The sequence below is a fragment of the Camarhynchus parvulus genome, chromosome 4 (genome assembly GCF_901933205.1).
Source record: "Camarhynchus parvulus chromosome 4, STF_HiC, whole genome shotgun sequence".
NCBI classification, from domain to species: domain Eukaryota; kingdom Metazoa; phylum Chordata; class Aves; order Passeriformes; family Thraupidae; genus Camarhynchus; species Camarhynchus parvulus.
Window position 1 is genome coordinate 40,119,890 of NC_044574.1, and position 26,300 is coordinate 40,146,189.

At 34.8% G+C, this 26,300-nt stretch overlaps 1 protein-coding gene across 2 annotated transcripts in view; it reads left to right on the forward strand.

Moving 5' to 3' along the window:
• Window positions 1-26,300, forward strand: part of FSTL5 (follistatin like 5) — a 268,652-nt gene that overhangs the window by 211,182 nt on the left and 31,170 nt on the right. Inside the window, exons 11-13 of one of the 2 annotated variants that reach the window (XM_030947751.1) lie at window positions 12,169-12,195; window positions 16,353-16,471; window positions 23,063-23,212. In XM_030947751.1, the coding sequence (XP_030803611.1) occupies window positions 12,169-12,195; window positions 16,353-16,471; window positions 23,063-23,212 (296 nt within the window). The remainder of the gene's footprint in view (window positions 1-12,168; window positions 12,196-16,352; window positions 16,472-23,062; window positions 23,213-26,300) is intronic. The other variant, XM_030947752.1, reaches the window with a different exon arrangement.

A 26,300-nucleotide genomic window follows, 5' to 3' on the forward strand; every position in this document is an offset into this window, starting at 1 on the left:
CTTATTAGAAATACATCCAGTAAAATGATAGTTATCTTACTAGTGACTGTGTTTGCATTAACTTAAGACATTCCTGTTCATTTAAAAGCATATTCAGCAGTGTCAAGTACTCAGCAGGATACCAGTGGCAGAATTAGTAGTACTGCAAGTCTGCCTGACACTTACAAGCCACAGGACATTGAGTTCAGTTACATATAGGTTTGCTATGCATCAAATATTTCAGAGGAAATCTTCCATGTAGGAAAATTTTATAATCTAAATGTTGATATCTTTACTTAGCTGCTTTAAGTAAGACTAATTATAACTGTAATTTTTCAAATGCCTTAACATGGATTTTTTTAAGTGTCATGAAAATTACTGCTCAGATATTTTTGGGAAGACACCTGAGGATAAATAAGTTGTTTGATCATGCAGAGTTTCTGGTAATGTGAAGTTGCTTGGCCACTTCCATTTGCCTATTGCATTGTGTGAAAAATATTGTGAAAGTTGCCAAATTTCACAACCCTGATGAACTCTAGTTGGTTATATATATGTTAGGTTGTTATATATATCTTGTTTGGCCTTAACAACAAATTACTTGTAGCAAAGTAGCCAGTTTGCAAGTGTTTTAGTTAAGTTAGTCAGTTTAAGTTTAGTTAAGTCCGTCCAGTTCTTCAGATCTGTTGTGAATATGTATGGATATCCACAACAATGCAGAACACTTTTTTCAGGACTTGTAATATGATGTAGTGATTTTAGATCTGCTACCTTAGCAGGATTTGTAAAATAACATGCCATACAGTGAACATAGCTTGTAACAAATGCTTTAATATCTACTAGCAGTAAGTTGTGAGAATGACCATTGGTGTCATGAAAGATGTAAATGAAGGAAGACAGGATATAAAACAAACTATTTCTAAGACAATTCATCCAAAAGATATAGTCATTTTCCTTCCTATAGAAATTATTTACTCTACAAGTTCTGTGTTGTATGTTGAAGGGAAGCATTTTACTATTATGTTCCTTGGTGTTTGAAAATGGTTTCCCAAGAATTGATCCATGTATAAATACTCAAAAAATCCAAATATGTATAATTATATCATTCAAATTTAGGTGTAGCAGATATTTACATGTAAAACTCCAATTTGTTCAGAATCTCATTTTGGTATATGCAAGAAGAATAAGGTACGTACTAATAAAAAAGCACTGACTCTCAAAATCATTGTCACAGCTACATGACCAAATTACAACAGGTACACATTTTTATAGATGCAGTTTAAGCTGCTGCTGTTTTTTTAAAAAAATTTCTTTGCAGGGAGGAGTTGCTAGCATTGGAAAGCTGCTATCAGAAGTGGAAGGGCCTCATTATTAACTCTTTTCTGCTTGTTTTTATATTTCCTCCAAAACTCTTCTTCATACATTGAATTAGAGATTATTAAGGAAAAAAATCACATAGGTAAAACTACTTGGATAAGATTGTGGGCTTTTTCTTACCCCACCCACTCATATTAAGCACAATACTACAGCTACTTCTATTTCAAGCCTATTGATTAGATCACGTTACATTCTAAAGATAGTCTCTGGTGAATGTAAATGTCATTCTGTATGATCTGATATAAACTATTTCTGTCATTTATGACATTTTTATAAATTATTTTGCTTTTATCCTCCTTTAAGAGAATAAAACAGACACACTTTTTAAACTTTTTTGGGGTTCCTTATTAGAGGGCTCCCTTTTGGAAATCTTAGGATACTGTTTTGAATAAAATAAGATCAGATTCTCACTAGCTTGTCGGTTAGTCTGGGCTTTTCTTCTTTGTGATGTGACATAAGATAAAAATCAAAGCAAAATAAAGGCATTTCTGAACATTGAATTGATTTTCTATTGAGAGTTTAGTGAGAACTTTACAGTTGAGTTCTAAAATACAAAGTGCAATTGCACTGCCTTGAGTGTGACAGTAATTTCAAAAGCCACATAAGAAATGCAGAACATTATTCCATTACCAGTGCATATATTTTATTTTCTAGGAAGTCTAACAGTCAAAGTAAATGTTCACTTTTGTACTTATCTGACCCATTGGTTGGGTGCATGGGAAAACTTTGGGGGTTTAATGTTACTTCACACAAAAACCTTAATTTTTATTATTTTTGTGTGGAACATTGCTTTCAATGCATCCCAAATTTATTAAAAACTCAGTTCAGTGCTTTGAGAAAAAAATAGTATCTGTGACAGAAAGGGCGTGGCTAGTTGATTTGTCTGTAAATTGGTAATTTAAACAGCTCCTAAGAGATAATACTATATTTTCTGCTACCTTGGACTAAATAAAAATCAGTGTCATTATGGAAAAGTAGGTTGTTAAATAATAAGCAAATCTTTACCTCACTTGTCTGTCTAAAAGTGCTATCAGATTGCTAGGTTTTCATTATTCATAGGATTGTTACAGATGCATGTAATGCATATGTCTGTTTTATAAAGAGAAGAGAAATGAAGGCAAAGATAAGCTATACTGAATTGTGGGAAATGTGATCCTAGTAGAAAAAATAAATAAATTTACACAATGTGAAGTATGAATTAAGGGTGCTAGGAACTTGTTTATTTTGAAGTTTCCAGTTTCAGAAATTTAAGTCCACTTATCAAGAAAAGTCAATATACTTCGATGATAATGGTTCATCATCAGGATGGTAATCTAGATGGAAGTGAATGGAAAATACTCTGAAAATGCTTTGTCATCCAGATCTGTTCAGTAAATGCCAGCACTGAACAGGGAAGCATTGCTCTGTCTCACATAGGTAAAATTTTGAATAGTGGATGATAGTCTCAAGGATAGTTTGGGCTCCTCTTAGCACATCAGCCTTTTTCAATGTGCACTAAAAATAAGACTTCTGAAAACATGCTTTCATTTCAACATTGTCTTAGGTGAGAGAAATGAAATTATTTTTAAATACTTTAGGCATGCCTTTTACCAATTAACTCATTCTGTAGCTGAAATTTCATTTATTTATTTAACAACTGTGTCTCAATACATGGATCCTTGTTGCTAGATTTGTGAAGCTATAATGGAAAGTCTTTGTTTATATTACCTATATAAATGTCTCTTACAAGTGCTGGTGATAAATTTCTACTGCCCTCTATTATCAGATCCTGTTTAATTCCTCTGATATTGATAATAGCAGTAACATCTAAAATACTTCTGAATGTGAGAACTGTGCTGTTTTGATTCTCTAGAGACTGCAAATTCTCTTTTTGCTGTGAATTCCATTTTCCCTCAAGCCTACAGTTACAGCCATTGAGAATGAGATAGCTGGTCTGGTTGATAGCTGAATAACCCCTGTGGTGACTGGTAAAAACATTCTGGGGATTAAGGACCTGGTCTAAATCTCATTGAAGACACAAGAGTCTCCCCTACTGTCATGATCCTCTAATAATACCTGAGATGGCTCAGCTGTGTTGGAAGGACTCTTTGGTGAAATCACATTCGTAAATACAAATAGCAGTTCAAAATCTGGTTTTATTTTCATTCCAACATATTTTTATTTTTCGGAACTGGTATTGCATGGATTCATAGATTTAAGCATGATGGAACCATTTTATCTGACTCTATTCTATCTTCTACATTTCACAAGACATTAAATTGCATTCTGTTCTGCCTGAATACAGAGCTAATGCTTTGTTTGCCTGAAGTGTGTCCTTACAGACATGTATACACCTGAGTCAGACATGCAGAGAGTCAAAATATCCCTCACTTCTCTTGGTATTTTGCTTTATTTATTTATCAATTTCACTAATACAGAATAATGCTTAGTTTCCATTTTGAAGTCAGTTTTTCCTTCAGTTGCCTCCTTTGAGTGTCTCTCTTTTTTTCCCCTCCAATAAATTGACCTCTTAAGAATTCTTGTCCTATGAATATATTAATATTGATTGCAAATTCTCACACACACAATATATAATAAGACAGTTACCATAGTACTCAGTCCTCTTGTGTTGAGAATTCTAATTGTTTTAGTACAGTTTGTTGTTTTTTTTTTAAGGAATACTGCTCTTTGCATGAGAAAATGTATTATTTTTTATTTTTAATGTTCTGGAAAGCAAAATATATATTTGGTAATTTTTTCTTCCACATCAATCCTTTGTCACTATTTTCAACTAACACCAGCAGTGGAAGTTTGTTTATATGTTTATCTCCTATACGCTATTGACCTCACTTTCCAAATCCTGTTCCTTCTCACCTGTCTCAGTTAGGCATAGTCTGTTCTTTGTTTTCCAAGACATCTACATTTCAATTTGGATAAAAAAAATTAATTTATTTTACAGATGAACTTGACAAAGTCATTCAAACAGTTTGTTAAAGCTGTTGTTTGTCATTACAGGTAATTCACAGATTTATTAGGAAATGATTTTGTATTTTACAGGTCATTGATGAAAGTGATTAAGACATGATTCACTATCTGTTGCTCTGGACATGCTCCAGAACCTTCTCCTTCACTTTTTACTAATGATTTAACTACATTTTCAGATTAATTATTTTGGCAGTTTTTAATTCTATTAACATATATTTTACCATTATTAAATAACTCATTTAATCAGAATATTCTGTCTTAACAAATCAGATGTTTAGCAAAATTATGGGTCTCAACTATATGAATTTTTACATTACCAAACTCCTATTTACATTTAAAAAATTATCAGGTTTGTCTGTGAAGACCTGGTCTCTGTTAGAACATATTAGCTGACTTATAACTTTATTCTCGTTTTTTGATTTCTCACTGAATTTAATTATATGCAAGTGTTGTCTGTTCTTTTGTCTGGGTCATATAACCCAGTCTAACTAGCCTACAGCTACTTGAGTTACTAAGTTTCAGGAAGTAAGGCAACTACTAGGAGCAGATATAGTGGTACTCTATGGCACTCTTAAAATTTATGATGTGTTCTGAAATGTATTCAAAACTAATAGCACCAGACCAGCTGAAACTTTTAGCAAGTGTTTTATGCACTGCTTTTGGACCTAATTTTTTTTAAATATTTGTCTTGACTACACATCATTTACCCTCCTTTTTTGTCCTTTGTAGGGTAGAAGGTATTCAATCAGGCTCTGGTTTCAGTTATTATCCTGCTCCTGTACAAATGCAGGACAAAAATATTTTTAGAAGAATGTTGTCAACAGAACATTAAAAAACCCAAACGTGTTCATTGCAGTACGATTTAAAACTTGAATAGCTCTGATGTGACAATACTTTTCTTCTACCTTTAGCAGCAATGTGTGATGTTTTCCAGGGTTTTTGCTGCTGCAATGTATAAAGAAATGTCAGATGGCTGGAACCTTTTCTGCTAGCAGAAAAATTGGATTTCATCATAACTAAGACTCCTTATTTTCTTTAGGACTCCAATTTCTCTCTTTTTGTAAACAGGTTCTATATTCTAGCGCCCAGCGTCTGTGTAGCAACTGATAAAAGATGGCTTTTCGTTTTCTAGCTTGTAATACGTGCAGGTACATTTTAAGAGACTCTCAAATCTTTTATTAACAGATAACTTTCTCCTCCATACTACTGGACTTAGCGTCATTTAAAGCATGAACACACAAATGGACAGCTCCACTGTAGTTCTCTGTTGATGACTTCATATTATAATCACAAACACAGATTGGATCAGCCCAACTCCTAGAAGCCATATGGCAAACTAAAGTCGTCATCTTGCTGTTATTGAAAAACTATCTGGAAGCTGAAGAATTTAAATATAGAATAATTAAAGATAATTTGGCAGTGTATCTTGACAACATATTTATGAGAAAGGTGGAACAGGAAACATGTTATTGCATTTTTGTTGATACATGGTAGAATAATAATTTCGAAGGGAGGAGGAAGAAATTGCAACTTCCATCTGTGGAATTTATTTATTTTGTGAGATTCCATTGAAATTGTAGTAGGACCAATGGAATTGGTCCAAATTTTAAATTTTTAATGAAAGTAACATTAAATGACTATGGAATATAATACATAGCTAAATATACCAAATAAACTATTTTGTTAACTTAGAAAAAAAGACAGCTAGGAAGACTTAAGCTAATAATGGAATATTTAATATAAATAATAGAGTAGAATATATCACTGTAATTTGATACGCATATGGAATATGATATTACATTGAATATAGTTGGGTGTTTTTACCTAAAGAAGAAGATCTGGTAGTGTAGAAAACAGGAGAATAAAAAAACGTCATCGCCAGAGACAAGTGAATATTTTCAGGGGTAATTTTCAAGTACTTAATTTTTTTTTTTAGCTACTAGTAAAATATTTTGAAGTAAAGTAACTTTAAAAATCCATGTTTTTTTGGTTTTTTCTGGATACCTTTGACAGGTACTTTGTATGTACTTTAGTTTCCTTTCTGTTTCAATTTAGATGAATTCTACTGTACTAGAGCCACAGATCATAAAAACTCACGCCGTTCCCTTTGAAGTGAAATAGTTCAGTGGGTTTGTGGTTTGATTTTTTTTTAATATTTTAACTTTTCCTAACTATTTCTAAAAATTGTGTTACAAAGTGCAGTTCAGTTTGTGATTGATTAATATGACTTAGGTGTGTCCCTAATTTTTTTTGTGACATGTATGCACCTTGGGGAGGCAGCTGTCATGATAGAGAGTTATAAGTAAAACTATTAGGACATTTCCAAGACCAATTTGAAAGTACTTGATGAACGTTTAATATTTGGTAGCTTTTATTTTAGTTATCAACCACAGGCTCTTGGGTTACTGAATTCACCCACTATGGCATCATCATTTATGGCAAAGTAATTTGTCCTACAGTTTCTTTCACTTAGTCACAAAAAGCAGAACAAAAGTTCTCTTTTTGTATCTCTCATGCTCTGTATCTTAGGACTAAATTAAAAAAAAACAATATAGCTTTTCCATGCCATTGAGTAGTTCTATTTCTAACTGTGCCTTTTTTAGGTAATGTCATAGTCTTATCGCCTAAAAAGATTATGTGATCTGAATGCTATTGGCTTGACAGGTTTATGACCATCATAAGGAACACAGCATCTCCACTGTCTAGAACTGGGAATAAGACTAAAAGCCTTTTGACTGTGATTTATGGCCTAAATTCTATCTGAAAGGCTTTATGCAATTTTAATAGAATCTTCCTGTCACATCTGATACTGAATGGTACCTCTTTACCTAATTTTCTCAGAGATAATTTATGCTGGCATTTTATTTTATGGCAGAGCTAAACAAGTTTATACTTGTTGACAACATTGTGGGCAAAGACTTTATTTCAAACTTCCAACTAATTCAGCTCATGAACCATTTTTTCTTCCTGCTAGTGTACACTGGATTGAGTTAATGGGCTATGGGAAAGGACTTATGCATGATTCATTATAAAGAGTTATACAAAACAGAAAAATAAGGTAACATGTTCATATTTGAACAAAATTAAAGTGTCAACTGTTGACTTTTAACTGATAAATAATAGTCTAATATATATAAACCAGATCTTTGGTTATTGTATTAACCTAAAATGAAATTGAAGTGCATATCACATGAGAACAGACTAGAATTTGTAATGACAATTATTTTTAAAATACTTGAAGCAAGCAATAGATAACTTTTCAAAAAGTGTTGGCTTCACAAATAAATTAGATTTTATAAATTTGCATTTGTATATTAAAAAAACCAATCTGAATTTCTTATAGAAAAAGAATGAAATTAAAAGTAGGTATGTGATTGTGGAATCTCAGCAAAAATGTAATTCATGTCAACCTCATATTCACTTTTAACGCAATTATTTCTAATATAAAAATAATAATTTAAAAATTATGTAGTTCAGCAAAAATATACTAATTATGTTATAGATTTAGCCTGTAACATAAGGGCAGGTTTTTATACATCAGAGATGTGAGAAAAGAGAGTAAGTAACATATACACTGTCTTTATCCTGTGTTTAGGATTAATCAAAACAGTTGACAATGGTGGTGGCTATGAGCAAAGTAAGGAGACAACATCCCTTTAATCTTGAAATTACTCTTTTAACGCAATAGAAAGTACAGCAGATTATGATAGCACAATTCTGAAAAATTATGTTGAACTACACATTTTTTCATATGACTTTATTGCATTTTCCTCATTGTCCTATTTTTTATTGCATCTACTTGTGACCTCTTGCCATCATGGAACTGAAGGCATTGAAAGGGACAGTGGCTTCCTGTTTTTTAATTGATATCCATTTTGTTTGAGTATGTCTGGATATGTAGTATTGCATGCTGATTACTGAAAATTTGAACAGTTAATAATGCCAAAAGGAAGCAGAAGAGTTCCATTTAGTCTTGAAACTCAATGTAAATTTTGGCTACACGCGCACACACACACACACACACTTTATTTCCAAAATGCATTGAATGTTTCAAGAAAAGAAGAATAGGGAGGAATAACACTAGTTGACAGTTGAAATCTTTGAAATTGTCTATTGAGACAGAAAAGTAAATGCAATGAAATCTATTACCAATGCAAGAAGAAAGAGAAGGATACAGAATTTACGTGCAAAGTGATATTGCAATGCCCTCATTCATTTAGTACCAGAAATACCATGGATATTTGCAGTTGTTGTTTCCATCCAAAGTGGATAAGAATTTACACTGTTGTTAGTCTGCTGCAGAATTTCATGAATTACTAAGGACAGAGTTTTGTGAAATATGTGCAACCTATTACCATTCAACCAACACAATGTGTAACAAAGATGAAGAACAGGCATTCCGATGTTATATTAGCTGCTCCTAATCAAAGGCTGGGGCTGTACAGAAAACCATAGGATAGTTGTGAAAGTACCATTCAAAAATGACTCAAAGGAGACATTTTTATGGAGCTGTAAGTGTGCTGAAAAAGAAAAAGAAGGAAAACCTCTCAAGAAAACTTGGATTCTCCCATGTCTTGCATTGCTGGGGAACAAGGAAGAAGGCAGAACAATGCAGACTTCTTTTTGTTGACAGTATAAAAGGCCCAACAACAAATGATGTAATAAAATAGCTGCTTTAATAAGATATAATAAAAAGAGGAATCTAGGTAGTGAATAAATCTTGCAACCCTTCACATGCTGGGCATCACAGATTTATTTATGCAGCATGGGATTATTTGTGGGTGGATTTTCCCACAGCAAGCTGCACAGATCCTGTCCATGGAGAGGTTCCTGCTCCCTCCCGTGCTGTGGTGGTTTTATCTGGTGTAAGAAAGAAAGCCATATATCTTCTGGCAGGTTGCAATTTGTCATAAGACCCATGAGCGGGCAGCACAGGTTTTTATGGGCATTCCAGCACCTACTCTTGCAGCAGGTACCCATGTGACATGCAGACTTCCCTGTCACAAGGCCCCATGTAGAAGACATAGCCTGCTCAAGGTCACAAACTTTTGGAATACAATGTCTTCTGCAAGGCTCCCAGTACATCTCCTAATACTATTTAATAACTCTGTTGAATCATGGCAAAAGAGAAGATAGTGCTCTGTTTAGAAGCCAGAACATGTTGCTGAGATCTATCCCTAATTCTGTATGCTTACATAGTGGACTTTACAAATGGTTGAGAATTTAGAATAAAGTGTGTCTGGAAAATGTTAATTTTGGCTTAACCAAAAAGGAAGGCAAAGAATATGTTCCTTAGCATTCTTTATATCTATACATGCTGTACTTGTTCCAGCACTGACCTCTTTATCTCGAGACTTGACATATTTCCTGAAAAGAAGTTGTAGGTCTGATTAAAAAAAAAAAAAAGAGGTTTCTTGATCTGTTAGGTGAGATTGTGGCTGTGGTTTATAATATTATATTGCATTCTTAAATTATATCTCAAGTTTCTTCTAGCTAATTTGCTAATTTTAAAATTAATATGTGAGGCTTTTAAAGCACTTTTATTATCCTGCCCTTTTTCTTGAGCAAAGCTCAGAATCATACATATCATTTTGCGCTAACACAAAATAGTGTGTTCTGTACTTAGCATATTAAATAATTTTATTTGATCCTGTACAGCTCCCCACACTTGTGTAATTGTAATTACTTTTTATTTTCTTTCCTATGTCACCCTTAGAAAAACACTGATAAACTGTATAACATTATGGCTGAATTTATGGGACCTCAAGTGTCATGTATTACATGGTTATTTCCTCACAATGTGAAGAGAAAAGTAATTTTAAAGGAAATCTTCCAGGTTTCCCTGGGGAAATGAATTTGCTTTATTTAATAAGAAAGACTGTGTAAGATAATATAGGCAAATACAGAATTGTGATCTGCGTCTGGAGATACTGTCTAGGCACGTAGGGATAAATTTTAAAGTTCAGAACTCATTTGCAGCTGAGTCTGGTGAATAACAAAAGATGGGCTTCTACAGAGACATAATAATGAAAAAGAAGGTTAAGGGGGAATGTGGGCCTGCTGAGGGGGATGGGGACCTGGTGGCAAAGGATCTGAAAGGGGACAAGTTGTACTGAAGGTTTTTTTTCACATCTATCTTTCCTGGCAAAACTGTTCCTAGGAATGTGACAGCAGTGGGAAGGTTTGGGAATGAAGTCATCCTTTGGCGAGGAAGCTTTATTTTTTCGTGGTGTATAGAACCTGATTGAGACCATTTAAATGAAGTGAACTTTCACAGGTGAAAGGGCCTGGATAGGATGAACCCAACTGGAAAAACTGGCCCATGGCATTGTGAGGTGACTCTTGACAACCTGTGAAGGATCATGGTGTCAAGGAGGTTCCTGTAGACTGTAAGAAAGCCAGTGCCGCTTTTCAAGGGCAGGAGGGAGAATCCAAGACACAATAGGTGCATCAGCCTCTCGTTGATTTTTGGAACAGAGATGGAGCATTTCACCCTGGAAACCATTTCCAGAACTAGAAGGTGTTTAGGAGCAATCATCATGGATTTACAGAGGGAAAAAGTCCTGGTCAGCCTGACAACCTTCTGCAGTGTGATGACTGGCAGGGTGGATGTAGGAGATGTTTTTAGCAAGTCCTTAGAAATCTTTTGGATACCCTCAAAGACAAAAGCATGAAGTTCAGGCTAGATGCACCAACAGAAGGGTGAATCCAAAACTGGCTGCACTACCAGACCCAAAGGCCTGCATCATATCCCAGGGCTGTTTTTTCCTCTCCTGTCTGTTGAAGTACAAATGATGTGGGAAAATCTAAGTATCCAGGCCTTTTCCAGAGTGATAGTTCCTGTTTTCATTCTCAACCTTCAGCTGTCAGCAGATTAGGAACTTCTGTGTGCCAACATAATTTTTATTAATATGTCTTTCATTGCTTTTTCCAAGCCTTCAATGAACCTCCCAATTTCATTATGTGCGTGTGTGACATATATGTTTGCCGTGTTGTATTCCTTTATTTTTTTGGGATTTTTTAAAATTTCTTAAGTGCAATACTTTGAAATGCATGTTGGTTTTCAGTGATGGTGTTTTAAAAATTTGATTCTGTTTCATGCTGAGTTCTAAATACTAAAAATTTGCGAGACTATATTTGTTTTCTTTTTTCTTTCTCCCCAGACAGAAAGAGCAATATTAGGATAATATAATTTCATTGGTCTCAAAGGTCTAAAATCCAATTGTAAACAAGATGGCCAAATAAAATTTATGTTTTTGGGGGAAAAATCAATGTAAAAATTTAGTTGTTTACCATGCCATCTTATAATTCCATTCTTGGTCTTCCAAAGAGAATGGTGAACATTATACAGCATGACAATTTTGGTAGCATGGTTGAGCTACAGCCATACAGAAAAATATCTTGTGTATATTTTAATTTTGCATATCTCTCTCATAACTATGTTCTGAAATTATTCTCTTCAAAGTCCAGGGTTTAAAGGAAATCATGAAAATTGCATCACCTGTCATTAATATGTATAATTTACGTGCATGAAAAGTGCACATGCTTTTTTGTAATGGATTATAAACCACACTGGTGATAATGGTTAATGGTGTAATGGAGTTAGCTTGGAGGGGTTTAGTGGGAGTGATGGGGTTTACCCTGTCCCCAGTGACTACTGTGGCTAATCACAATTTGGTCACATGACACAGAGATCTATTGTTCATTTACTGTCTCAAATGGTTTACCTGTAGGAGTATTTTAGTGAATCAGAGGTTAAAGCATTATAATTATTTCAGAATTGATATATAATTTCGTGTTTTCCTTTGTTCATTTGTATTTTCTGTTCTTTCTTTCTCTTACATGCTGCAGTTGCAAACATATTATGGCGAGAGCAAGGTACTAATGGAGAATACTTTTGTTCATATTTTCTGTAGTGTGATGAAATGCTCATCTGTTGTTTCTTGTGTGTGTGTATCTATGTTTGTTTGTACTCTACAGTTACAGTAATTACCTACCCCCTTGCAACACTAAGGAATTTGAGTGAAAAAATTTAAAGTGGAAATGAATCCTATAAATGCTCATAGTTTTGTAAAGTACTTTTCCTTTTTGGGAGAGAGAAGGAAATGAGCTGTTCATAATATCAGACAATTGTTTGAAGATACACAACAAGAAACTCAGATTTAAAATGTAGACCTTTGATTGTTGTCATGGTAAAACTTCAAACCAATCAGCCTATATGCTGTTGAGATTGATTTTCTTGTATGAATCTCTCTTATTTGACAAAATTATAATCTTAAACAGTTTAAAATTGACGTAGCTGTTGTTGTGTAATTAAACTAAGCATTTTATTCTTATACTCAGGAAAGGTTTGTAAATAAATGTTGGGGCAGGGAATGGATGTTTGGGATGAACTGAAGCATAAACCTAAATAAAGACACAATCAGGTGTTGTTAACATAAAAATCATGGAAATATTTTTAAAAGCAAAAGATCAGTATTAATTTTCATATGTATTACATGATCTCAAAAATTAACCTCATATTCCAGAAAAATACCATAATCTAAGAGTTGTCATGAGTTCCCATTCTGTTGCTCTAAGCAGCCTGTTCTTCATCTAATGTTGCAATTTAGGAATTAAAATATTTCAGTAGTAAGAAATTATTTCAATTATTTCCATTGGAAGATTGATAATACAAGATAACAAGTGAATCAGGCTTTGCTGTCAATTCATGCTAGAAATGGTATTTCTGTATACTTTTAAAAAATGTGGTTTTAATTAATCTAAAGATTTAAAAAACTGGCATTTCATTTGCCTGTATGTAGTAGCCTCTGGCACTCCCAGTGTATTTAAAAATATGATCTAGTTTTATTTTTTTATTCCTGTTTTACCAGTTGCTCAGCCTGTACAAGTAATATTGTGTGATTGTAGTGGAGCTCAGCTGTGATCCTCCTGCGCTATTGGCCTTGCAGATTACAAGAGATTAAAGTTTCATACAATTACACTGTTAATGATTAAACTGATATGCAACAAGTGAAAAGTGAAAACAAAAAGTGAAAAAATGAAAACATTATTAGTGTCCCCTTGATTTTTTAATTTATTGTCTTTTAAAGTCAATTTGTTGCTTTTGGTCATTAGAATACACCTAGGAAAATTTAACTTCTGTGACAAAAAATACCAGTTAAAAATAATAGCTTACCAGAGTGCTTATGGTAAAGACATTCAAAATCCTCCACAACTAATGTGAAACTAATCAAAAAGCAATGTATAGTACCAGATCTTGTGTCTCCCAGAGCAGATATTCTCAATCTCTCTGTGCAGAAATGCAGGCCAATCATTGTGTTTTCAATAAATACTGTTACTAATTACCACACTGGAAATACTTTACAAGAGACCAGTACTCTGAAGATGCCAATAAACATCACCACCAACTTTTCTGGGCCATCCATACTCTGCCACTATCTGTTACGAACGTATTAACAGATAGGGAGGGATGGGTGATTAGTAGGACAATCAAGATCATGAAACCATACATGGGCCTTAATGCCTAGAGATATTTCTGTATCAAGTTCACAAAATCTTTATCACAACCACTTGCATCAGAAAATCTGAAAGGATTTTGAAGGTACATGTGTATTACAGTAATAATGTAATATATAACTAAATACAAATCTATTCATATATGTGCAAAAGAATCCCAACCACCACCATAAAAAAAAAATATGTTAGCCAGTTTTAAGTATCAATTTAGTCTAAATAAAGCAAATCTATTTATCAGTCGCTTCTGGCACTGCATTAAAAATGTGCAGGATTGTATTTAGTGGGAGGAGGGTTGCAAAATTAAGTCATCAAAGGAATAGCTCCTGTAGTTCTGAAAAAGTGGCTTGCTGAGGGGATTAGATATTTATGCAGATTAGATATTTGTACAGGTATCTGTAGCCACTCACTCAAATGAAGAGTTTTGGGTCATAATAAGTTGGAAAGGGGAACTGGCTACTTGGATCCAGAGGTAAAGGTTTGTTATATGAACTGACTTCCTTAGCTTGGTATTGAAATGGAAGAAGGACATTTCATACTGTATGTCCTTCACTGTTTTTGTAGAACAGTTTGGTTAACATTGTTATCCAGACTTTAGAAATAAAGCCTTAAAACTTTGGGCTGTTTATTAGTAATAAATAATATCTGTACATTGGAAAGATTACTTTGGAGTATTGGCACCTGAGGTGGAGGTTTTAGGAACCTGATTACCAAATGTCTGGGTCACCTGGGGCTGTCATCTGAGCTACTTCCTCACATTCTGGTATTGCTTATCCTGCTAATAACTATAATACACTTCAGCCAGTGAGAGGATGGAGAAGGGAAAACCCTGTTTTATCCCCAGCCATGTTCACATATTCATCCCCAAGGCACAATATGCCAGTTGCTCAGCTACAGATCTCTACACTGTGTTCATTGATACAGGCAGCCTAACATCAGTCAGGCTTATCTGCAAATTTCAGCTGTTCTTACATGATACCATGTCAGGCATTCTCTAAAGAGAGACCTGGATATGCTGTCTTATACAGGCTGTGTGGTTTATCTGCATACAAGGCACACAAGTGCCCACTGGCCAGAGTGGGCATATTGCCCTGAGTACACCCTGTGCTCTGAATAGACATGACTGGGGAGTTTTCCATGAATCTAAGCCTGCTTCTATATTACACCTAATGCAGCATAGACAAATTTCTCTCCCAGTTTTTGCTAGCCTATTAATAGATAGATTCAATATAAAGCAAGGAAAACCCTGCCTGGAGATGCCTCTCTTTCTGGGAAAACTTGGCCAGAAATGGGAAATGATTCCACAAGATTTCTCAAAGAACATGTTTGTTCTGGGCATAGCCTGACAACCTTCTACATACTACAACCTTTAAAGAACTGTGTTAGCTATGTGATTCCTAATGGGGATTGGAAACGTGTACATAAATGCATATATACACAATGCACATACACAAACATTCATTCCCCCTACCCTCTCTTGATTTTCTTGTTATTTTATTTTGTCTTAAGACCTGTTCTCTCTCTATTAACATTGGTTTTCCCTCAGAATTTAGGATAAGCAGAATTTCAGATTCGAGTTTCTTTTTCATGGGTTTGACTCCTCCATGTTCCTATACCAAATATTGTTACGTCAAGTGAAAGCTTAGGTTCTGTGCTTAGGATGGATGCAAACTTTTACCATTGTAGCCAACAGTTTAGTTGTCAGAATGGTTATAGCTGATATATATGATTTTATGAGTACTGTGATTTTCTTCAAAGAATTGTATGAATATGAGCTGATCATCCATTATAGCATCCACATAGCAAATCAGCAGCTGTTGTCTTAGTTGGCACACAGAAAACTAGTGAGACTGTCCTTTTCTGTGGTCATGACCATAATTACAGCTATTGTGAGACTTCATGCTACAGATCTGGCTCCCACCTTCTCCACAAAACTTAGCATAATCTGTATTTCAGCAACATTGTGGAAGAAGGATTGAATAGTTCTGTAAACACCTATGGCCCTTCAAAATTGGAATCAATATCTGCCCAACTCTATCTTTCTAATAAAATAAAATAGAGAATATTTCCTTTTCTGATGGAAATATCAAGTAGGGGTTTATAACAAAGACTCAGGTCTTCTCTTTCAATGTTATACAGAAATTATGTTAAGTCTCCATCCTTAAGAAAAAATAATTTTAAAAAGTATATATAGAGAATTTATATTAATTTGATTTCAGTGTAGATGATTTCACAAGATCGCTTTTATTGCTGCAGCTGTCAAACTGTATTTCTAGATCTGTAGTCATAAACACACTGTCTTGCCAATGGAAAAAAAAAACTATGTAAAATTCTAAAAAATGTAACAGTTTTGTTTCAGTTTTACAACAAAAGATCCTATAGGTTTAGCTGTATTACCATTATATACATTAACAAACTGATCTCATACCAAGCTGTGATTAGGATTTTAGTTCAAGACAAGGATTTTCTTTTTTGTCCTTATTTAATTTTATACATTTCAATGTGTTTTTGTCCCTAAGGTCTGGGAATTGGGAACATGTTTTATGTTTTTTATGAAGATGGCATCAAAGTAATACAACCAGTGGAATGTGAATTTCAGAGGCATATTAAGCCTAGTGAAAAACTCCTCGGTTTTCAGGCAAGTTGTCTTTAAAAGTCTATTTGTAGTGTTTTCTCAATTATAATTTTCTTTACATAAGAATTTATTACTAGTTCAGTGTTTTCTGCTTGATAAATTCAGCCATGTCTTCTGAATGAATAAATAGCTTATAATGGTGATCTCAAAATTTCTTGTATTGTCCTCTATTAAATTCAAGCTTTCAGTGCTTCTTTTCTGTTGAATATTCCCTGAATACTTTTACAAACCTTTTCTTTCTTTGGCTACCTTTCTCATTTCCCAGTTCTTTTAACAGCTCTCTATTTCTGGATTTGTTGTTGGATTTTTTTTTAGTCCCCACCAGCTTCCCACCTCCAACCCACCAGTTTAAGTTCATCTTAATGAATCAGGGATTGGTTCTCTCTGTATTAAATGTAGGATCTTTTGGGGAGTGGGGAAGTGTTAATGGTTTCTTTTTCTCCACTGGATGTTTGTCTGTATTAAACTTGTGAGGCAAATCCCTGTCCTAGTAAGCGCTCTCACAGCTTCCACTGAAGTTAGTAGAGATGATTGATGCTTTGGTTTCAACTTAAAATTCATATAAGTAGTTTCAATAACTTTACTGTTAACATATTTATAGCTGATTTTTCCAAATTCTTAGAATTTATGATATAGTTTCCCTGAGTAGGATGCATAAAAACACTAGTGTATTCTCCGCTTCCATTTATTCTTGTGATGTTTTTCCTTTACTGCTAATCAAATTGCTAGCTGACATGATACATGTTCCCAATGGAACACTTGGTACTAGTCACTACATTAAGACTTACTCTATATGATATATCAGCTTTCAAAAATAGTAACTTTTTCTCATTTGGATTTGAATGAGTGACCTTGAAATACATACTAAGCATTGAGCTGTACACTTTGGGTTTTTTTTTTCCTCTAATATCTCAATGACAGCAGAGCTAGAGCTGTCTCAATGGAATTTGCCTCTTCTGTTATCATTATTGATGTCAAAGGCTGCTGTACTCAGCAACAAGATTTATTTTAGTGGGAATAATTATGCTTTGAAAAGCTAATCATACCTTGATTTGTGCTGCTTAAGTGAAATTAGGTTGACACAGTCAAAAAATAAGCCAAAAAGCTTTTTTTCATGGCTGTTTAATTAAAAAGCTGATTATGTAAGAAGTCTGTTAAAATTTTATTGATTTAAAGTGCAGTCTAGATTTTAAGAGTATTTTTATTGGCATACATCAATAATCACGAAGAATAGGTAAAGTTTGTTTCCTTTTGGAACCTTTCAAACCTGGAGTAGCATAATAAGTATTTCTTCTTGGGGAAATAAAAAGGAAAAAAAAATGAAAAGCCCAGGAAAGTAGGCTTCTTGATAACTTTAATTCTAAATTTTTTATAAGAAACTTTTTTTTTTAAAAAATTATTCTTCTCCTTTGAAGAATATCATATGTTCCTCAAGCCTCTTTGGAAAGTCTGTTTCCTCTGAATAATAATAATAAAATAACCCAGTTCTGTCCCAGGATCAGATTTTTATCAAGTTCAGCATGTGATTGCTTAGTGGTAACAGCTCATGTCATAAATTGCTGGTTAGTAATTATCTTTGGCTCTGTCATATACTTTTACTAATCAGAGATGTTGGTAAGTATACCAAGCATATTTTGATGTACCTTACATAGCTTTTCCATTAGGGCGTCTCCATGACTTAACTATTAACATATTAATACTAAAGGAAACACATGCTTGCTTAAACGTCTCCCGTTTCTCATTTCTTTACACTTCTCTGAATTAGCTGTTCAAGTGATAAGTAAAACCACAGGAGAGTTGTTTATTGCCAAACAGTTGCTAGAGCATAGGAACGTTTCTAAATTCAGCAGTGCAATTTAGATCCTAGAAAATGTCTGGATATTACACATGACATGCCAGTCTTCCTCCACAGGTTTCCTGTTTGTCTGTCAACAAACCTGAACTGAGCTTCTGTAAAAGAATGAGCTCAGGTGTTTCTGCACGATATTGCACTGTATTGTGAACAACACTGCAGTGCTTATACATCTACATATTTAGGTATGCTAATTTTGCTAAAGGTAAATATATTTTCTCAGTTGCTATATACTTGAGAACCCTTATCTAAATATTTAATTATCTCTTATGGAACTAAGTGTCAATACAGCAAAACACTTTGGTGTATATCTAGCATGGGAATCAATTGGAGTCACTGTGTTTAAAGTGAAGCAAAAGATTTAGTGCTTTACTGGATCGTCATGGGTCACAGACATTGTAAAGACCTCCTTCCCAGAAGGAGGTCTTTTTTTTTTCTCCCCAAGAAGATATACTTATTATGCTACTTCAGGTTTGAAAGGCTCCAAAAGAAAACAAATTTTACCTGATTACTGACACATTTCAATAAAAATGCTCTTAAAATTTTCACAGAAATTGTAAAGACCTCCTTCCCAGAATCTCCTAAATTACTTGAATCTCCTTAATGTCAAGTGCAAGTAGAAATTTATTCGTCTGATAGTGAAAATTCTAGATGCATAGGGACAGAAATAAACTGATTTCTATTTTCTGTTACAGGTTGTTGTTTAGCTAGACCAGCTTTGACAGCTGTTTGTTTAACCTGTTGTCAAACAGATTCTTAACCACGGTTCAAGTAGAGTCTTTCACCTCATCATTGTGAAGTGCTTGGGACATTTTCCTCACTAACATTCAACCTCTGTTTATCCTCTGCAAATTAATATTATCCAAAGATTTAAATTCTAATTCTTATGCAAAAGAGTTTTTATTTTCCCTTCACAATGAATCCCAATTAGAATAATTATTTCCAGAGACTGGGAAAAAAGCAATTGAAACAGATGCCTTTTGGAGACTAATGAAAAAATCCTTTTGGCTTCAACATAAAGCTGATTTTCTGTTTATTACAAGAAGTAGCACATAATGGCCAAATTTCAGTAAAATATGCCATCTCACATTTGAATATATGCTGGAGGTCAGAGCAAAACACTTCATTTCATTATAATTAATGTGACTACATGGCATACCAAAATTTCCACAGGAAATTAGATTGAAGCATACTTTGTAGTCCACAGAAACTGCCTTGGTTTACACTCTTACAGCACAGAAAGTGTATTAAATGCTAGCCTTTGTTTGTAAAAAAAAAAAGCTTAAAAAATTCCGGTCTGATATTTAGTAAAGAATGTCAAGAAAACAATGTTTTTATGTAGAAGAGGTGATAGATAAATTCATTAATTAAAACATGCACTGTTGCAACCTGTTGGTATCATCTTAGGCAGCCATAACATAGCTGGACATTTCATTACACTGCCTAAAGTTTTCACTCTCATCCTGTTAAAACACTGAGGACCCTTTGCAGTGAGTGTAAGTTAATAAACACAGAATTTGCACGTATAAATCTGCAAGTACATGCTTCCTCTTGAGATTTTCTTGCCCCAGACTATCTTGAAAAAATTTCTCTAAGGATTTATTTTCCTCCATCTGCTGACTTGTTACAGAGCAAGTCACTTTTTGATTAAAAAGTCTGGGAGGAATACAACAATGAGGTAAATTAATGTTTTATCAGATGTTAACTTTTTTTTTTTCAGAGAGAATAAATTAGGAAAAAGTAAATTGCTCACATTTTAATTAGAAGAAGAAAATGGTGGGTTTATGCTTATATTTTAAGGAGAAATAATTTTAACCAATTACCCAACCACTGGGGAAATTAATATGGAACCTCAGAATAACTGCCTGTAGTGTAAAAGAAGTCCAAACTAATGAGTCCAGTCTAATGAGATAAATTTTATGCTTTCAAAAGCAAGATTTTAGTTCTGTTTAAGTAGGTTCTGATAGAAGCTGTTTAGAAAGAAGAAGAGAGAAGCAACCACATAAACCAGTTTATACTGGGAAAAACATTCTGTTTTGGATATATGAATTCTGGTGCATAATTTTCACTGTTACATTGAAAAAAACATTTTTGCTTTTATTTTATATTTTCAGTCTTTTCGGGCAAGGTGAGAACTGACATTGGATTATAGAAATTTATGAGAACTTGAAAAATATTTTAGAACCTCTCTTGTATATGTAGATATGTATATGTGTGGTTGTGTGTATATATATACACATATGTATATATATATAAGATTATATTGGTACTGGTCTTAGAGTGAAAAAATCTTTAAAAATACACTTCTGAGTATTTTAGACTCAGATTCAGGAAAATGTATAAGGCTGTAGCTCATCTCTGGATATAGCTATCAGTGCTTAAGTTAGAGTATTTTGCTATTCTGCTATACGTCCCACAAGGGGAGGTGGAATCAGAGAAATCGTTTGCACTAATCTATATGATGCCATGTGAGAGAAAGATTCCTTCAGCATAATTTTTGAATAAGATATTGAATATGTCCTTGTAGAATTCAGTCCCAGAAACTCATGTAAATTAATGTGAGTCCCTGAGAGATGAATGAAAATAACATCTGTGTAGATTTGTTGCAAACATTTGTGGATTCATTGTTTGAAGGTGCTCACTCTGAGGAATAAGAGGTTGTTGTAGAACAATCTAGATGTAATTATCTGTTTAGATAAAACATGAAAGTAAGACAAGGTATATTTAGAATAAATATAAAAAATAATGAGATCAGTGAAACAACCTTCCACTTGAAGTGACAATTACCCAGAAGGCAAATGACAATAGATCATTGATATGATGATTGCACATCATGTTAGAGACATACTTGCATATGTTGACTTTATGCAACAATGAAAAGCATTTAGCTGCTTTTAAGAATGAAAATCCCATTTGTCCCATGCCTGTCATTCCTTAAAAAATCAGATTTTTTACTTCTCCCTTTGATCTTCATGGCTTTTTATCAGCACAAACTAAATCTTTCTTGTTACTTATTTCTAAGTTCTCCTGAAGTTCCTGATGATGTGCTATTGTACAGTACCTGAGTTTAGTGACCTTTCCTTATCATGTGATTCCTGAAAGACGTTCCCTTTGTTGAGGTTTAGGAGCCATGTAAAAGCAAGCAGTGGCTTTCAATCTTCTGCAAAGAAACTCTCTTTTTTAAAGCTGTAAATTGATTTATTTCTTCTTTTGACATATAAAGATTGAGTGTATTTTCGAAAATGTAGAAGCACAGCAGGCAAAGAATGTTGATGATACAGAAAAGGAAGTGTTGAAATGCATCATCCTCTTGAAGAGCATTGCTTGGTGCCAGAGATGGTGTTCTGCCACATGATGTTTCCTGTGCCTTTTAAAAGGCGTTTGATGCTTAGAAACAGAATTCTTGTTTAAGAGCTCATCATATCTTGCTGCTCATTCCATATTGAGTCATTATCTGCTGACATATCGTAATTATTTTCACAGCGGCCAGTTATGATGTATCAGGCAGAACATTCTAAATTAGGAATAAGCAGCAGATAAGTGGCAAAAAGAAATAATGATTTGGTAAAATTGTCCCTTGTGATGCAAAGAATTTAAAATAAGAGGCAAAAGGAGAAAAGGTCAGAAAAATGAAAACACTTGATACATCCTGTACTTTTCCAAGTAGAGTGTTCTTCAGGTCCAGTATTTTTAAATAATTATAATGTCCATTTTATAGAAAGAAATCATGCTATTTCATAAATGGAATTTTCACATATAGTAATATATTTGACCAAGTAACCTTTAATTTTGTAAAACCAAGCTTTTTCTAGGAGAAAGTATTCGCAAATAGGTAGTTAAATACATGATGATTTGCCATATCTTTCTACAAATTGGGAATAGTGAGCATGCAAACTCCAGTTAGCTATTTTGACTGAGAGTGTATAGTTATAAGTATTATGAAATATCTGTTCACTTCACTGATTTTTATGTTTTTTCAAATTCATCCTTTACAGGAATGGAAGGGCAGAGAGGGAAGAAATGGTAGTAAGAAGATATTTGGTATTTATTTGGTTTAACACTAGTAAGATATGCCGTGAGAATGTCTTATGGCAGAGGTTGCCACGCTTCTTGATCTTTAAAGCAACCTATCAGTACTCCAAGTGACCAAAACAGCTGATCTCTCTGACTGCTGCTTTGCCCCTACGCCATGTGACAATCTGCACCACACCACCTCCCCTTTCTCTTCGTGTGCACATTATTATCTCCCCAGTTAGGTATTTCCTGGCTTACTGCTGTGCTCTCAGCTGCAGGGTAAGCCATGCCTGCACTGCCTCCCTCTGCAGGGCACCGTGGTGATGCTCAGGGGGGAGCTGCCAGCTCCTGCAGGAAGGCACTGTGTGGCTGGTTTGGTTTGCTGGTTTCAAGGTCTCCTGCCCCTTGCTCGCTTTATTTCTACATTAATTTTTTTTTTCAAATTGGTTTCTTTCTTAGGTCACCAGTACTTACTTCTTGAATTTCTAGAAAACATCCTAAAATTTGGTGTATGAATTATTTTATAGTACTTGTGAATTGTGGTGCTTACCAATGCAGTTTGACTAACATTAGTTTATGTCCTAGTGTCAACTCTCCTTTTTCCTTCCCTAAATTTTCTGAGGTTTTATTTTACAGTTAAAAAAGAAGAAAATGTGTATAATTTGTCTTTCTATTACATTATTGACTGTTTTGATTCTTATACTTTTCCTGTTTCTATTGAATTATAGGATGAAGTTTGTCCCAAAGCAGATGGGGATCCTGTTCAGCGGTGTGTTTGGGCAATGGCTGTTAATGTAAAAGACAAGTTCATATATGTGACCCAGCCCACACTTGACAGAGTTCTCATTGTTGATGTGCAGTCTCAGAAAGTTGTACAGGTATTTATTTCTCATTTTTTAAGTTACTATTTAATTTAGACAATAGAATTTAAGACTTTCCTTCATATTTCAGAAACAGAAATACAGTTATCTTGAGAGTAAACACATTATTTGGAAAAAAGTTCCCCTACTTTCAACATTTAGCAGCAGTATCTGTTTAGCAACTGTTCTTCTCAATAGACAATTGTAAAGAAGACAACATGAAAATGGCTCTTATAAATATTTAAGTAGTTGAGAAAATGAGTTCTTTAGGAAGTTTCTGACTAGAGGTTCCTTTCACTGGAAAATGATGATTGGCTAAAATAGAGTCTTATCACAAGGATATGTCTATCAGTTTTGACAGAATGGTCAGGGTTGGCTACAGACGAAGGTGGAGGACTGTTACTCTGTCACTCTGTCACTGTTACTCTGCTTTTAGACAGAGAAATTACAAAAACAGTAAAAATAAACACCACTCTTAGCTCAGAGACTTTGAATTCAAACTTCTTCTCTACTCCTTTTTCTTAGTCTCTGGGATTCCAGAGTATCTACTTGGTGAAAATAATTCGTCGAGTAAAAGAGAGAAATCAATGCTATGCTACAGTAATTAATACAGTCATAGAGTTTGAGCAAAACCAGGTGTGGTGTGTTGACCCTGACTGGAGGCCAGATAGCACCAGAGCCACTCCACCACTCGTCTCCCCAGCTGGACAGACCAAGAAAAGGGTTGAGATAAGAGAAAGATCACCCACCAGTTACCATCACAGGCAAAACAGACTTGACTTTGATAATAAATTCAGCTCATTTCCCTACCAAAATCTAAGCAGGATAATGGATAGTGTAATGTCCCCCAGCGCTCCCTCCTTCCTGGGCTTAGTTTTATTCCTGACTCTCTGCCTCCTCCCCTCCCAGCAGTGAAGGAGATGAGGAATGGGGGGGTCAGTTTGTCACACATAATTTCTGCTGCTGCTTCTTCCTCAGAGAGAGTAGTCTTTTCCCTGCTCCCTCCTGGGGCCATTCCCATGGGAGACAGTCTTCCATGAACTTCTCAAGTGTGAGTCTTCCCCATGGGCTTCAGTTCTTCACAAGCTGCTCCACTGGGGGTCTCTTTCCATGGGATACAGTCCTTTAGTAACAGATTACTCCAGGTGCCTATGAGGTCACGAGTCCTGCCAGTAAACCTGTTTGAGTGTGGCTGCCTCTTCACAATTTCACAGGTCCTGCCAGGAGCCTGCTCCAGTATAGGCTTCCCATGGATTCAAAGCCTCCTTCAGGCATTCCCCTGGAGCCAGTGTAGGGTCCTGCAGGGGCTGCAGGTGAATCTCTGCTCCACCCCAGACCTCCATGGGCTGCAGGGGCACACTTGCTTCACTGTGGTCTTCACCACAGGCTGCAAAGGAGTCTCTGCTGGCTCACCTCAAGCATCTCCTGCCCCTCCTTCTCTGCTGACCTGGGCATCTGCAGCGCTGTTCCTCTGCCATATTCCCACTCCTCTCTCATCTGGTTGCAAGCCCAGTAGCACTTTTGTGTGTCTCAGAGGTTATCCCAGAGGTTTTACCCAAGCACTGATGGACTGGATATTGGCCAGCAGCAGATCTGTGCTGGCACCAGCTGGCACAGGCTCTGTCAGGCATGGGGGAAGTGTCTGGCATCTTCTTACAGAAGCCGCCCATATGACTCCCCCCGCTACCAAAAGCTTGTCACACAAACCCAGTGCACCAAGGTACAAGGCAGTGCTTATAGTCATATTTATATTATATCAATATCATCATATTTATAGGAAACAGGTGTCCTTTAGTAAATAAAACACTGATTTTTTTTTTATTAGAAACCTAACTAAATTGTTAATAAAAAAACGCACTTAAATAGAGCTTTTCTTCATGCCTTTTGGTTTTCTCACTGATAAGTGAATGAAAAATCTTTAAAGTATAGATTATATGTTAGGCTCCAGGGAGATAGTATTGTGTCCTTAAAGGGGACTTATAGGGAAGTTGGAGACAGATTTATTAATAGGGACAGTAGCAATAGGCAAGGGGTAATGGTTTTAAACTAAAAAAAAAAAGGTGGATGCAGACTAGATATAATGAAGACATTTTTTTACAATGAGGTTTGCAAAACACTGTCAGAGGTTGCCCAGAGAAGTGGTGCAAGCCCCATCCCTGGAAACCTCAAAGTCAGTTTAGATGGGGCTCTGAGGAAACTGATCTAGTTGAAGATGTCACTGCTCACTACAGCGGTTTTGGACTAGGTGACTTTTAAAAGTCCCTTCCAGCTCAAACTATTCCATCATGTAAGTGTACACATGTATTCTGTATAGGTATATAAAATTTAAAAATAAATAACAAAATTGCATTTATAAAATTGCATGACTTACAAAAATAATTTTAATACTTTTGCATAATTGAAACACCTGCTTTCTCAATTCTGTGTCAGCTGACTCAGATATGGCTTCCTCGAAACTTGAACTATCCAAATGGTGTCAAGGACTTGTAAAATATTTTATTCAATAAGTTATTAATAAAAATGTGGGAATTTTCTACTTAAATTTACCTTTGCATATTAAAATAGAGATAATATGAGTGGGTATTGATTTTTTTTTCCTGAAAACTACTTTTTTACAACCTGTTTGATATATTACTTAAGGAAGACAGAGTAAAAACCCACAATCTCAACGCAGTCCACAGATTTGAAGGAGTGGAATATCTGGCAGTTTTCCATGGTCTTTGACTGACATTCAGGTGTCAGCTTCCTTTTCTCCACAGGAGGGATGAAATATTAATATAATTGCATTTATTAGCATTTAGACTTCAGTGTCAAAAGCACATGATTCCTCTTGAGCTCACTGAAAATAGGTTTTAATTTAGGCTTTATGAAATATGTTCATTGGTAGGCTCTTCTAATTTGTCTTTAGTTACATTATTTATTGTTTTAAATATGTAAAAATATATATCACTTTACCATTAAAAATTGCAGAGATACTTACTGCAAAGGTATATGTTAATTAAAAAGTAAAATTCAGGAAATTAACCACTAATTAAAAGTTCAGCCCTTCGCCAGAATTGTATGTAAAGCAATTGTGCAGTTTTTGAATGGCATTAGATTGTTCTAT